We start from the raw sequence: 14,289 nt of genomic DNA on the forward strand, positions 1-14,289 counted from the left end.
CGTTAAACCTCTGAAGACCTTTTAAATGGTAGGTATAGCAGATACAACTGCATTGGATTGTAGCATGCACAATTTCAATGTTGTAAATAAACAAACACTAGAGGATCCTTGGCATGCCTGCCCTAAACACAAACCTTAACCCTTACCTGGTGTGTTTACGGACATATTCAATCAATCCTTATCCCAGTCTGCTGTTCCCACATGCTTCAAGAGGGCCACCATTGTTCCTGTCCCAAGAAATCTAAAGTAACTGAGCTAAACGACTACCGCCCCGTAGCACTCACTTCCGTCATCATGAAGTGCTTTGAGAGACTAGTCAAGGACCATATCACCTCCACCCTACATGACACCCTAGACCCACTCCAATTTGCTTACCGGCCCAATAGGTCCACAGACGACGCAATCGCAACCACACTGAACACTGCCCTAACCCATCTGGACAAAAGGAATACCTATGTGAGAATGCTGTTCATTGACCACAGCTCAGCATTTAACACCATAGTGCCCACCAAGCTCGTCATCAAGCTCGAGACCCTGGGTCTCGACCCCGCCCTGTGCAACTGGGTACTGGACTTCCTGACAGGCCTCCCCCAGGTGGTGAGGGTAGGTAACAACATCTCCACCCCGCTGATCCTCAACACTGGGGCCCCACAAGGGTGCGTTCTGAGCCCTCTCCTGTACTCCCTGTTCACCCACGACTGTGTGGCATTGAGTGCCCGAGTATTGCAGCGGTCTAAGGCACTGCATCTCAGTGCAAGAGGAATCACTGCAGTCCCTGGTTCGAATCCAGGCTGTATCCTAACTGGCTGTGATTGGGAGTCCCATAGGGCGGCGCACAATTGGCCCAGCATCGTCCGTGTTTGGCCGGGATAGGCTGTCATTTTAAATAAGAATTTATTCTTCACTGACTTTCCTGTTTAAATAAAATAAAAAATGAAAACAATAAGGAGACTGTATACAAGGGGTACTGGTTCCAGAGTCAATGTGCAGGAGTACAAGGTAATTGAGGTAATATGTGCATGTCGGTATGGGTAAAGTGACTTGGCATAGATAATAAACAGAGAGTAGCAGCAGGGTGTGTGTGTTGGAGTGTCAGTGTGGTATGTGTGTGGTTAGAGTCCATTGAGTATACATTGAGCCTGTGCAAGAGAGTCAGTTCAAAAAAGTATTATAATAAAATAAGGGTTCAATGCAAATAGTCCGGGCAGCCATTTGATGAACTGTTCAGCAGTCTTATGGCTTGGGAGTAGAAGCTGTTAAGGAGCCTTTTGGACCTAGACTTGGGGCTTCGGCACCACTTAACGTGCAATAGCAGAGAGAACAGTCTATTACTTCGGTGGCTGGAGTCTTTGACAATTTTTAGGGCCTTCCTCTAACACCACCTGGTATAGAGGTCTACCCTCTATAGCGCCTTGCGGTTGGATGCCGAGCAGTTGCCAAACCAAGCGGTGATGCAACTAGTCAGGATGCTCTCGATGGTGCAGGTTTAGAACTTTTTGAGGATCTGAGGTCCATTGCTAAATCTTTTCAGCCTCCAGAGGGGGAATAGCCGTTGTCGTTCTCTCTTCACAACTGTATTGGTGTTTTTGGACCATGATAGATCCTTAGTGATGTGGACACCAAGGAACTTGAAGTTCTCGACCCGCTCCACTACAGCCCTGTCGATCTGAATGGGGGTGTGATTGGCCCTCCATTTCCTGAAGTCCACGATTAGCTCCATGGTCTTGCTCATGTTGAGGGAGAGGTTGTCCTGGCACCACACTGCCAGGTATCTGACCTCGGTGATCAGGCCTGCCATCGTTGCGTTGTTGGCAAACTTAATAATGGGTTTGGAGTCTTGTGTGGCGGATGTGTTGTTGCCTACCCTCAGCACCTGTGGCGGCCCATCAGGAAGTCCAGGATCCAGTTGCAGAGGGAGGTGTTCAGTCCCAGGGTCCTTAGCTTAGTGATAAGCTTGGAGGGCACTGGTGTGTTGAACGTTGAGCTGTAGTCAAGCATTCTCACGTAGGTGTTCCTTTTGTCCAGGTGGGAAATTGCAGTGTGAAGTGCAATAGAGATTGCTTCATCTGTGTGTAACCGATGTGAAATGGCTAGCACTAGCAGTGGTGCGCACTAATAGCGTTTCAATCGGTGACGTCACACGCTTTGAGACCTTGAAGTAGTGGTTCCCCTTGCTCTGCAAGGGCCGCGGCTTTTGTGGAGCGATAGGTAACGATACTCGTGGGTGACTGTTGTTGATGTGTGCAGAGGGTCCCTGGTTCGAGCCCAGGTTGGGGCGAGGAGAGGGACGGAAGCTATACTGTTACATGTGGATCTGTTGGGGCGGTATGCAAATTGGAGTGGGTCCATGTTGTCTGGGATGAGGGTGTTGATGTAAGCCTTTCATGGCTACAGTTGCGAGTGCTACAGGGCGATAGTTACAGGGCGACAGGTTCCCTTGGCGTTCTTGGGCACACAGAATATGGTGGTCTGCTTTAAACATGTAGGTATTAAAGACTGGGTCAGGGAGACGTTGAAAATGTCAGTGAAGAAACTTACCAGCTGGTCAGCTCATGCGCTGAGTATGCATCCTGGTAATCCATCTGGCCTTGCAGCCTTGTGAATGTTAACCTGTTTAAAGGTCTTACTCGCATCGGCTCTGGATGGCATGATCACACAGTTGTTCGGAACAGCTGGTGCACATATGCATGGTTCAGTGTTGCTTGCCTTGAAGCGACCATTTAGCTGGTCTGGTAGGCTTGCGTTACTGGGCAGCTCATGGCTGGGTTTCCCTTTGTAATCCGTTATAGTTTGCAAGCCCTGCCACATCCGACGATCTTGAGAGCCAGTGTAGTAGGATTCGATCTTAGTCCTGTATTGACACGTTTCCTGTTTGATGGTTCATCAGAGGGCGTTGCAGGATTTTTTATAAGCATCCAGATTAGTTTACCACTCCTTGATAGCGGCAGCTCTAACCTTTAGCTCAGTGCGGATGTTGCCTGTAATCCATGGCTCTTGGTTGGAATATGTATGTACGATCACTGTGGGGACGAAGTCATCAATACACTTATCAATGAAGCCGGGGATTGATGTGGTATATTTCTCAATGCTGTCAGATGAATCCCAGACCATATTCAAGTCTGTGCTAGCAAAACATTCCTGTAGCTTAGCATCCGCTTCATTGGACCACTTCCGTATTGAGCGCGTCACTGGTACTTCCTCTTTTAGTTTTTGCTTGTAAACAGGAATTAGAAGGATAGAGTGATGGTCAAATTTGCCAATTGGAGGGCAAAGGAGAGGTTTGTCCGCATCACTGTGTGTGGAGTAAAGGTGATCTAGAGTTTTTTCCCTCCAGTTGCACATGTGACATGCTGGTAGAAATGAGGTAAAACGGATTTCAGTTTTCTTGCATTTAAGTCCCAGGTCACTAGATTAGCATTTTCTTGTTTGCTCATAGCCTTATAATTTCATCTTCAATGGGGTAGATCCCGGATAGCACAGACCAAAAATTCTCTGGGCCAGTTTCAAACAAGTTCATACAGAAAATAAACTCCCTGACTCTACTCATTCAATCTGAAATAACCTATGATTTGAAAACAGACCTAAAAGTTATCTTAATAACCATGGTGACATCCAGTCAGTCACTCCTGTGTTCTTGTCCAGGCAGAGACATCCCTGCAGCACTTCTCTCTAAACATGCCACAGAGACTTGACAGAAAACCGTAAACGTGGAAAACCCTTGACCCCGGAAGACTAGGGCTAACATACCAACCATGACTGTTGAGCTCAGCAGCCCAGTATTACTTATAATACTGGCAAGTCCTGTACTCTGCAATGGGCTGTAGTTATATAGAGCACATAGCTTTATAGTTTGTTTATTTTTTGTTGTTGCTGAGAACTCATTCCAACTGATATATTCAGTGGACTGAACAACAGCAAAATACAGTGCTATAGATGGTTTATTAATCAGAATAATGGAATAATGAAAAACACTGGGACGAGTAGCTAAGTAAACATGCAAATGTCAACCTGGAGTGCAGTATCATAGGATAATACATCCACTGGCCACAAGAGGTCACTGTTTAGCCTGGACTAGGCTCAGAATAAAATACACACTGTGTGTGTGTGTGTGTGTGTGTGTGTGTGTGTGTGTGTGTGTGTGTGTGTGTGTGTGTGAGTGTGAGTGTGTGTGAGTGCGTGCGTGCGTGCGAGCGTGTGTGTGTGCGTGCGTGCGTGTGTGTGTGTGTGTGTGTGTGTATCAATATCACACAAGCAATAAGGCTGCCTCTCTTCCTACCGATATGTGTAATGCGGCATCTTTATGAAAAACCTGGATTTATCTCTCTATGCTGCAGATAATGACAGTATTATTATTCATTACAGGTGAAAATGCACTACAATGCAGCATATTAGTTAAATAGAGATTACTATCAAGTGTAGGATGTGTTGTGCTATCATGTTTTAGAGGCAATCTCACAAAATAACAGTGTGTTTTTCCAGTGTGTGGGGATGTGCTAGCTGGGAGGGAGCATCTGTGTTCAAGTGTGATGGAGATTGCGGATGGCAGGTACAGAGAGAGAATGAGGCTGCGCCTCTCCACCCTCTGGCCCTCCTGGTAGAGGCCCATAAGGTCAGGCAGGGTACGGTGGTCTGCAAAACAGAATCCAGGGACACTTACATGGAACTGACATTATTGATTCTATTTTAACCATGTTTTCATATTTTATGTTTCGAGACTGTTTTTCTTTTCTTCTAATTTTGTTGTAATAATGAAGTGTTTTTCAAGCTCTTTCCATTCTGGCATATCCTGAGTATGACAAAATGCAGTCCGTACAGGGTGTAGTTCTCCTGCTGCTCTCTCTTGGTATATTTTACAGAATATGTGAATTACTGTAGAAGGGGAGGGTGGAGAGGGGGAGGGGCAGAAAGCGAGAGATAGGATAGGAAGAGAGAGACAGGAGCATGGCAAGAGGAAGAAAAAGAGAGATAGGATGAGAGAGAGAGGAGCATGGCAAGAGGAAGAAAGAGAAAGATAGAATAGGATGACAGAGAGAGGAGCATGGCAAGAGGAAGAAAGAGAGAGATAGGATTATTGCATGATTGGCTAAAGAGGGATTTAAAACTCTGCCCAGTTGGCTGTTGATTAGCCTTTCTCTCTTTGTGTGGGTGTGTTTTGGGGCTTATGCTATGTCACTGTGTGTGTGTGCAACTGAGCCAAGCTCTGCAGTTTGACCTAAAGCTGCACATTCCTTTCAGCTCACGTCAAATCTGCCTGGGAGAGTAATAGCGAGAGAGTACAGAGCGAGAGAAAGAGAGAAAGAGAGAGAGTGAGAGAGGAGCGTGCCCCGTAGTGTGGTGAGGGACTTAAAGGGGAAATAGGCAACAAAGGATAAGAGGTTGTGGAGAAGCAGCTCTTAGCGTGGAGACATCAGCAGGAAGTAAGATATGGCTCTATTGGAAATTATGTTTCAGAATTATGTTCAACAGTTTGTCTGTCCTTTCTTTGTTGTGTTAAATTCCATGAAAAGCCATGGTGAGATTGCTTTCTGTGTGTGTGTGTGTGTGTGTGTGTGTTGCTGTTTTGAAAATGTGAAAAATGTTAACTTGAAACTCCCCCCACCACAATAACAGTATTGTTTGTGGTGCTTCGCCATGACCTGAAATAAGAGGGCTTATTGACATCTGAGAACATGTATAATATGTTAGTGTAGAATTACTTCAATTCATATGTATATATTAAATATATATATATTTTATATTGCATGAAATATATATTTTTTCTTGGTAATTTGCAGAGCTAAATATCTTTACTTGGCCATGTAATGAAGCTTGAACATGCCTTCAACCTCCCCCAAAGAGATTAGGATAAAATCATCACATGCTTTATTATCCGTGTGTAAACTAATATTGTCTCAGCTGACAGATTCACCGCCTGTCTGCTACTGCTTATGCTATTGCTGCTATCTCATCTACCTGCTCAGTTCAACGTCTATTTTCAATTCATATTTGTTTGAGTTGTGAATTCAAGGTGAAACCAACAACAAATGTCCCCATGTCATTGGATTTAGGTTAAAAGTTGGGTGGAAAAAACCCCAGAAATGTCCTTATGTTGATAGATTTCTTTGTTGTTGAAATTACATGAAAACAACATTGATTCAACCCGTTTTTTGCCCAGTGGATGTTAGCGTCTTTAATTCACCGTGTGAACATTTCTCAGGCACCTCTATTGTTCTTTTGAAGTCGTGGGCTCTTAAGTCCTCAGCAACAACTGAAAGGAAACTCCGGTCCAAAGTGTATTGCTGCCTACTAATTAGGGAGGGTTGTAAATGGGACTAATTTGTCAACATGTTGTGTTGTTGTTCTATATTGGCCAAACCCTGATATTTTAATAGGAGCACAATTTGATTTCCTTACTAGTTCGATTTACATCTGTTACATTTTGGAGTAATAACACAAATGATTGCAACACATTTAACACATTTTAGGAAAATGAGGATTTTCTGAAACGGATGCCACTAATGCTCAAGTCTAAGGTCATCAATCCTTTAAAAATAATTTACTGAAGTGATATGATTAATCATTTTGATCACAATGTAATTTCCCTTCATTTAAATTGACTAACACCAAGCGACACTAGACTCACCAAATGACCAATGGAATCCTCACATTTATGACATACTAAAAGGGTGTGATTAGCTAATCCTTTTCTTTGTAGACCCCTCCTCAGATAATAGTTTACCACCGGAGAGAATGCTCAAGGTCCTTACATATCTTTGTATACAGTGATTTTTAAGGTGGTAACACAAATGACATAAAACCGTACTTTTTACCATACTAGTAAAAAAAGTATTTTAATAGCCTTCTTTGTTTTTATTGATATATACAATATATTAAATATGTTTCCTCACTGTCTAGCCTTCAAAATAGTATATATATATATATATATATATATATATATATATATATATATATAAATCCCCAAAATATGTCACCACACCTCTTCACATTACCAGTGGGACAAGCCAACCTGCTAGCCCCCAGTAGTTTTTACAGTGTATACAAATAGATGTGTTGCAGTAAAAATGACGTACACATGTTTTAAATAACAGTTCAATTAAACGGAGAATGTATTATTTGTAATGTTTTTGTTATTTTAAAGTATTTCTACATGGTGTCAAAGTCAAGCATTTACCACCGCAGTTCAAGAATGAACCTATTGTCACTTTACTGTGACACGGATCTTAACCCTGGGCTTGAAGCCAGTTTTCACATAATACGTGCAGAAACAGCACATCTAGAACCAAGCAAAACAATTGCACCATTTCCTTCACATGCAAGGAAAGTGCTGACTGTGGTGCATTACACATTTTTCTTACTTTCCAGCAGCTCTTCCCACTGCAGTTTAATTTGAAATTGATATTTTAGTTCTATTTCATATTGAACCTTTATTTAACTAGGCAAATCAGTTAAGAACACATTTTTATTTACAATGATGGCCTATGAACAGTGGGTTAACTGCTTTATCCAGGGGCAGAACGACAGATTTTTACCTTGTCAGCTTGAGGATTCGATCTAGCAACCTTTCGGTTACTGGCCCAACACTCTAACCACTAGGCTACCTGCCACCCCAATTTCATTGGGTCTACAGAGGGTTATTAGAAATGATTTATGATTTTATATGTGTCGGGATTCATAGGAGGAGTTGAAAAATATTAACCAAACACCAGTGAAGCACCATTCAATGCCAATAGGGTTTTATTTATGATATTCATAATTCATGAGGCTGTCTATTATCTTCATGCACAGTACTGTAGTAATCTTTACTAGCATGCTGTACATCTTAACTATACATGCTGGACCACCATGAAGTTAGATTCACTCTGCTACAAAGGCCAGTGCCCTTTTCAAAAAGGAAGGACTTTACCCTTTTTTTTTGTCTTCCACCCATTTTGAGGTTGATCAGTTACACTGTATTTTTTTAAATTTTTTATAAAAAAATCCAATTTAACCAATTGTTTAATCTGTAACGGTCGTCGTATGAAGGAGAAGAGGAGGACCAAGGTGCAGCGTGGTATGTGTTCATATTTATTCAAATGAACACGGAAATAACAAAAATAATAAAGAGAAACAACCGAAAACAGTTCTGGCTGGTGCAGACACACAACAGAAAACAGTTCTGGCTGGTGCAGACACACAACAGAAAACAGTTCTGGCTGGTGCAGACACACAACAGAAAACAGTTCTGGCTGGTGCAGACACACAACAGAAAACAGTTCTGGCTGGTGCAGACACACAACAGAAAACAGTTCTGGCTGGTGCAGACACACAACAGAAAACAGTTCTGGCTGGTGCAGACACACAACAGAAAACAATTACCCACTAAACACAATAGAAAACCGGCTACCTAAATATGGTTCTCAGGGACAACGATAGACAGCTGCCTCTGATTGAGAACCATACCAGGCCAAACATAGAAATAGCAAATCATAGAAAAACTAACATAGACAACCCACCCAACTCACACCCTGACCATACTAAAACAAAGACATAATAAAAGAACTAAGGTCAGAAGGTGACAATCAGCGTTCTTCTGTGAGTTGACTTCAAATGGACAAGAATTTGAGCTAATGTGTTGTTTACTCAACAAACTATGCTCGAAGTGAGCTGAATTTGAAAAAGCTTGTTGCGTAAAATTACAAATTCATGTTTGCCTTTGGAAGGTTAGGCAACACGGTATGTGGTTCAGCTATATGGCCAAATGCTGAGCAAACTCACAATCTATTGAAGCTGGTTGCCTTACAATTGTACGTTAAATCAACAAACTCTGCTTGTTGAGTAAAATTGAAAATGTATGTTTGCTCAAAACCACACCCAACATGATCATATTTCCCAGAGCATGCTCTATTGCAGGTTGATTTTCATAATTGTTTGTTTCAATACCTGTGTTTTTGCATTGGTTGATTCATCTTATGGAACATAAATAACATACATTTTTCTAAACTAATCCAATCCGTTTGTAGTTTGACTTTTTCCATGTGTTACTGAGATGGCTGTTCCAGTTTATATGATTTAGGTCATCTCAATAATCATAATCAATCATCCCTACCCTGGCAGTCATTCTCAATGCGGGTTACGGGTGATTACAATTTTCAATTCTTGTATATCTTCACCGTTGGATTCCAATAGGAGTTACACATCACTTTGCAAGCCAGCATAATGTGACTAACAGGCTTGATGTGGCCTGTAAACCAGGAGTTTCAGACCACTGCGTTAGGGTGTAACTAGGCCTTCAAAGAAAGGCCTTATGATATACACTACCTGTCAAAAGTTTTAGAACACCTACCCATACAAGGGTTTTTCTTTATTTTGACTATTTTCTACATTGTAGAATAATAGTGAAGACATCAAAACTCTGAAATAACATATATGGAATCATGAAGTAACCAAAAAAGGGTTGAACAAATCTAAATATATTTTATATTTGAGATTCTTCAAATAGCCACCCTTTGCCTTGATGACAGGTTTGCACACTCTTGGCATTCTCTCAACTAGCTTCATGAGGTAGTCACCTGGAATAAATTTAAATTAACAGGTGTGCCTTCATAAATGATCATTTGTGGAATTTCTTTCCTTCCTAATGCGTATTCTAAAACTTTTGACCGGTAGTGTATGTAATGTAAAGAGTTGAATTTTAAACTGGGAAATATCCAAATAAAGTTGAATTGTATGTTCACTCAACTTAAAATTCAAAGTTGAGTGAACATTTCAACTTGAGAATGTATGTTGGTTCAGCTATATTCTCAATTGCCTTACAATTGTAGGTTGAATCAACATATTATTATTGTGTTGTCGCTACAGAGGCCTGCTGAGGACAAACATAGGGAAACAGTACCCTAGTGTGGTCTCCTATAACAGTGTGTCTGGTCTTTTCCTCCCCAGCATGTTGCTGTCTTTCCTGGCTTTGTGCTGTGGCGGAGCAGCTGTTCTGTATGCCCTGTACTCCTGGCTGATCCCTGCAGCTGTGCAGTACAATGCATGGTGGGCCCTGCTCTGGCACGACACCATTGTAGAGAGGGCACTCAATATCATCACCCGATCCACCCGACCCCAGGTGACCTCTCAGACCTTTCACCATTTGGAACTCATGTTTACTCAGTTAGATTCACTCGTTTTTTAATGCAGAAAAGTGATAGAAGATGAAGATATCATAGCTTCTTTAAAAAAAACATATTTCCCCTGTATTAATATCAGAAGTTTCTTCTGGTCTGGTTCTTTGTTTCTTCTCACTCAAACCCTCATTCTCCCTCTGATGCCCAGCGTCTTCTGAGAGCAGTACAGAAGAAGGCAATCAAAGGAGACCCTCAGAGTGTCATCTCTACTATCGATTACTTCTGCAGGCATTCTGAATGGGCCATGAATGTGGGAGATGAGAAAGGTATTGTACACCTTGTGTTCTGCTTTCACGTGCATTTCCTGGTTGCCTCCTCTCTGTGTGTTCTTACACACTCTCTTGAATGTTGACCTGTGGATTCTTCCCTCCCTCTACAAGTCTATCTTGTTTTGTGAGAGAAGAGCCTTAAGACTTATCACAGCTCAGTCATGAATGTACTGTTTCTCTGGGTCAATAAGACATCTGCATGACTGCACATGCATAGAAGGGTACTTGACACACACACATGTGCCAGAAGCACATGCAGTCAAATAACCGGTTACTTTTGAATATATACTGGTATGTGGTAATATGCCGTATGTTACCTAGGAAACTACACAAAGAACTGTGTAGTTATGTTAGTCACATTATTGTCCTGTCTGTGTATTTAGGCGCCATCTTGGACTCTGTGGTGTGCGAGGTCAGTCCATCCACTGCCCTGGAGCTGGGTACGTACTGTGGTTATTCCACTGTTCGTATTGCCCGCCTGCTGCCCCCTGGCACCAAGCTCATTACCCTGGAGTTCAACCCAGACTATGCCGCTGTGGCTCGTCAGATCATTGAGTATTCTGGGCTCCAGGACAAGGTGAGGGTGCTATGGACAGATGGGCTGAATTCAATAGAACACACATTGTGATCTTCATGTATGCTTAAACATTGCTCTGGTGTGTTTACTGAATTCCAAACAGGTATTCAGTAGACAGAGTCAATCATATTTATGTTATTCAAACTCCCATGATGTTTTGGCAGATTTGTCTGGTGGAAGGAGCCTCAGGAGATCTAATCCCCAAGATGCAGGAGCTATTTGGGATTAAAACATTTGATTTTGTCTTCTTGGACCACTGGAAAGACCGCTACCTGCCTGATATCAAACTTCTAGAGGTAAAAAACAGCTGTATTGTAACGGTTTTCTAGGTGTGGTGAAGGAGAGTCCGACCAAACTGCAGCGTGTAGATTTCGATCCATGTTTAATCAAACAAACGTAACAATGAATAAACACTAAACACTACAAAACAATAAACGTAATGAAAACCGAAACAGCTTATACTTGTGTCAACTAACAATGCGACAGGAACAAAGACACTAAGGACAAATAGGACAATCACCCATGACAAACTCAAAGAATATGGCTGCCTAAATATGGTTCCCAATCAGAGACAACGATAAGCACCTGCCTCTAATTGAGAACCACTCCAGACAGCCATAGACCTTGCTAGATAACCCCACTAGCTACAATCCCAAAAACATACACACCAAAACCCCAAGACAAAATACACCACAATACAAAAACTCCATGCCACACCCTGGCCTGACCCAATACATGAAGAAAAACACAAAATACTTAGACCAGGGCGTGACATGTATATGTCTGCAATTACCCTGTACATGTACTGTATTACTTTGCATGAAAATGAACAGCAGCCAATTCTTCCCTTCTTCCTTTGCGTCTTTCGTCAGGAGTGTCAGCTGCTGAGGAAAGGATCCATACTGCTAGCAGACAATGTCATCTGTCCTGGAACCCCTGACTACTTGGAGTATGTCAGAAACAGCCCCCTGTACGAGAGCAAATATTTCAAATCCCACCTGGAGTACACTAAAGTGGAGGATGGCCTGGAGAAATCTGTGTTCTTGGGATAAAGACGTGACAGGCCGTGGTTCATATTCAATAACACCTACCGCACCTATGTTTATGCAGTATCTTTGTTTACTTACCTACTGCCCATGTACACTAAGGAGTGGCACTGTGAAAACAAAACATCTATCTGAAAGGCTCTGTGCAATTGGGATCCTTGGGACATCCCTGGTCCATTGAAGTTGACATTTAAAATGGTTATGGTTAAGGTAAGTGTTAAGGTTAAGGTTGGGTAAGGGTTACATTTTACGGTAGGGACATCCCAAGGATCTCGGATAGCACTGGCCTGTCTGTAAGGAAGGCCTACCTGCTACTTTTAGAGGACCCAGCACCATTTTGACACTACTGCGTAAATACTGCCATGTGGGTTTAATTGAAATGAGCTCTCTGTATCCTTCCGTCTGCCATAGTGGAGCACAAAAAGGAAGGGTGGGTGTATTGTCCCTATTCACAAAGCCTTTATTTGACGGTTTAAAACTACTTAGTGTTGTGTAATAGGAGTCAAACCAAGATGAATAAAATCAGGAAGTCATCTTATTACCATATTTCTGATGTGATTACAGTAAAATGCAGTGCTTTACATTATATTCTTTATGCTTCACATTTTGTAAAATTGTTGTATATTACATGTTAGTCATTTAGTAGACACTTATACAGAGCAACTTACAGGAGCAATTAGGGTTAAGTGCTTTGCTCAAGGGCACGTCGGTCGATTTTTCACCAAGTTGGTTCCGGGATTCAAACCAGCAACCGTTTGGTTACTGGCCCAACGCTCTTAACCGCTACACTACCTGCTGCCCTATAAATTAATGTATCAATTGTAAACCTTTTGCTTGTCAGGCATCAATTCTTTAATACTTGCAAGATTTGCTGAACATTCATATTTTTTATGATGGATTTTACTCAGATTATTTTGAACCCATCTTTGTAAGGAAGGGTTTGGAGTTGTGATGATAATGAAGATAATTGAGAACAACAGACAAATGCTTAAATCCAATTAATGTCTTTATTAACATTGCAAAGGATGGGTCGTGCTCAGACGAATACCTTGCCAAACCTACATTTGACATCTCTCTAACTTAAACAACATGTACATCCTAAGATCATTACCGAATTTATCATTACAAAAACATTGGGTCAGTTACTGTGCCTTCAAAAAGTTTGACTTATTTCCACATGTTGTTGTGTTACAGCCTGAATTCAAAATCAATAAAATGGATTGTTTTTCTCACCCATCTACACACAAAAGTTCATAATAACAAAGTGTAAACATGTTTTTAGAAATGTATTGAAAATGAAATACAGAAATATCTCATTTATATAAGTATTCACACCCCTGAGTCAATACTTTGTAGAAGCACCTTTGGCAGCGATTACAGCTGTGAGTCTTTCTGGGTACGTCTCTAAGAGCGTTCCACACCTGGACATTTTCCTAGTATTCTTTACAGAATTCTTCAAGCGCTGTTAATCATTGCTAGACAAGTATTTTCAGGTCTTGCCAGAGATTTTCAAGTAGATTTAAGTCAAAACTGTAACTCGGCCATTCAGGAACATTCACTGTCTTCTTGGTAAGCAACCCCAGTGTGGATCTGGTTTTATGTTTTAGATTATTGTCCTGCTGGAAGGTGAATTCATCTCCCGGTATCTGGTGGAAAGCAGACTGAACCAGGTTTTTCTCTAGTGTAAACTGTAACTGTTGGTTTGAGTTAGGGCGTGGTGCAGTTCCCATTAGAGATTGTGGTTTATTATTTCAGTTAAATTGGTGAAGATAATGATGACAGATGATAACATGGTTGAGGGTGTAAGGATGGGATGGTTACTTGGTCATAAGCATCCAAATACACAAAGGAAAGGGTTACAAGAGAAAAGGTGTCTTGTAGCAAACCACGTTACAAACAGAAATGGTAAGATCTGCCACACTGATTAGTGACAGGTGTGGGTATTTAAAGGTTGTGAAGGAGCTGGAGTCCCTCCTCTGCTGGAGGGGCATTGGACAGGGGGATGGTGGTTGGTGATAGGGTGAGGGGACTGTCGGTCAGGGTAGGGGCAATTAGACCACATCTAGGGTTTTGCCTGTGCTTAGCTCCATTCCATTTATTTTTTATCCTGAAAAACTCACCGGTCCTTAATGATTACAAGCATACCCATAACATGATGCAGCCACCACTGTAAAGGGAATATGTAGAGTGATACTCAGTAATGTGTTGTATTTTCCCCAAATTAAAGACTTACTGCCTTGTCTCTTTTA

General features: G+C 41.8%; 1 protein-coding gene across 1 annotated transcript; it reads left to right on the forward strand.

The window, feature by feature from the left end:
- The first annotated feature begins 4,892 nt into the window (after positions 1-4,892).
- comta (catechol-O-methyltransferase a) lies at positions 4,893-14,289 on the forward strand. The gene is made up of 6 exons (XM_020459514.2): positions 4,893-5,417; positions 9,919-10,090; positions 10,297-10,414; positions 10,801-10,994; positions 11,159-11,290; positions 11,867-14,289. The coding sequence occupies exons 2-6, from the start codon at positions 9,920-9,922 to the stop codon at positions 12,044-12,046; spliced, it is 795 nt and encodes a 264-aa protein (XP_020315103.1). The 5' UTR covers positions 4,893-5,417; position 9,919; the 3' UTR covers positions 12,047-14,289.

The sequence above is a fragment of the Oncorhynchus kisutch genome, linkage group LG24 (genome assembly GCF_002021735.2).
Source record: "Oncorhynchus kisutch isolate 150728-3 linkage group LG24, Okis_V2, whole genome shotgun sequence".
Lineage (NCBI taxonomy): Eukaryota > Metazoa > Chordata > Actinopteri > Salmoniformes > Salmonidae > Oncorhynchus > Oncorhynchus kisutch.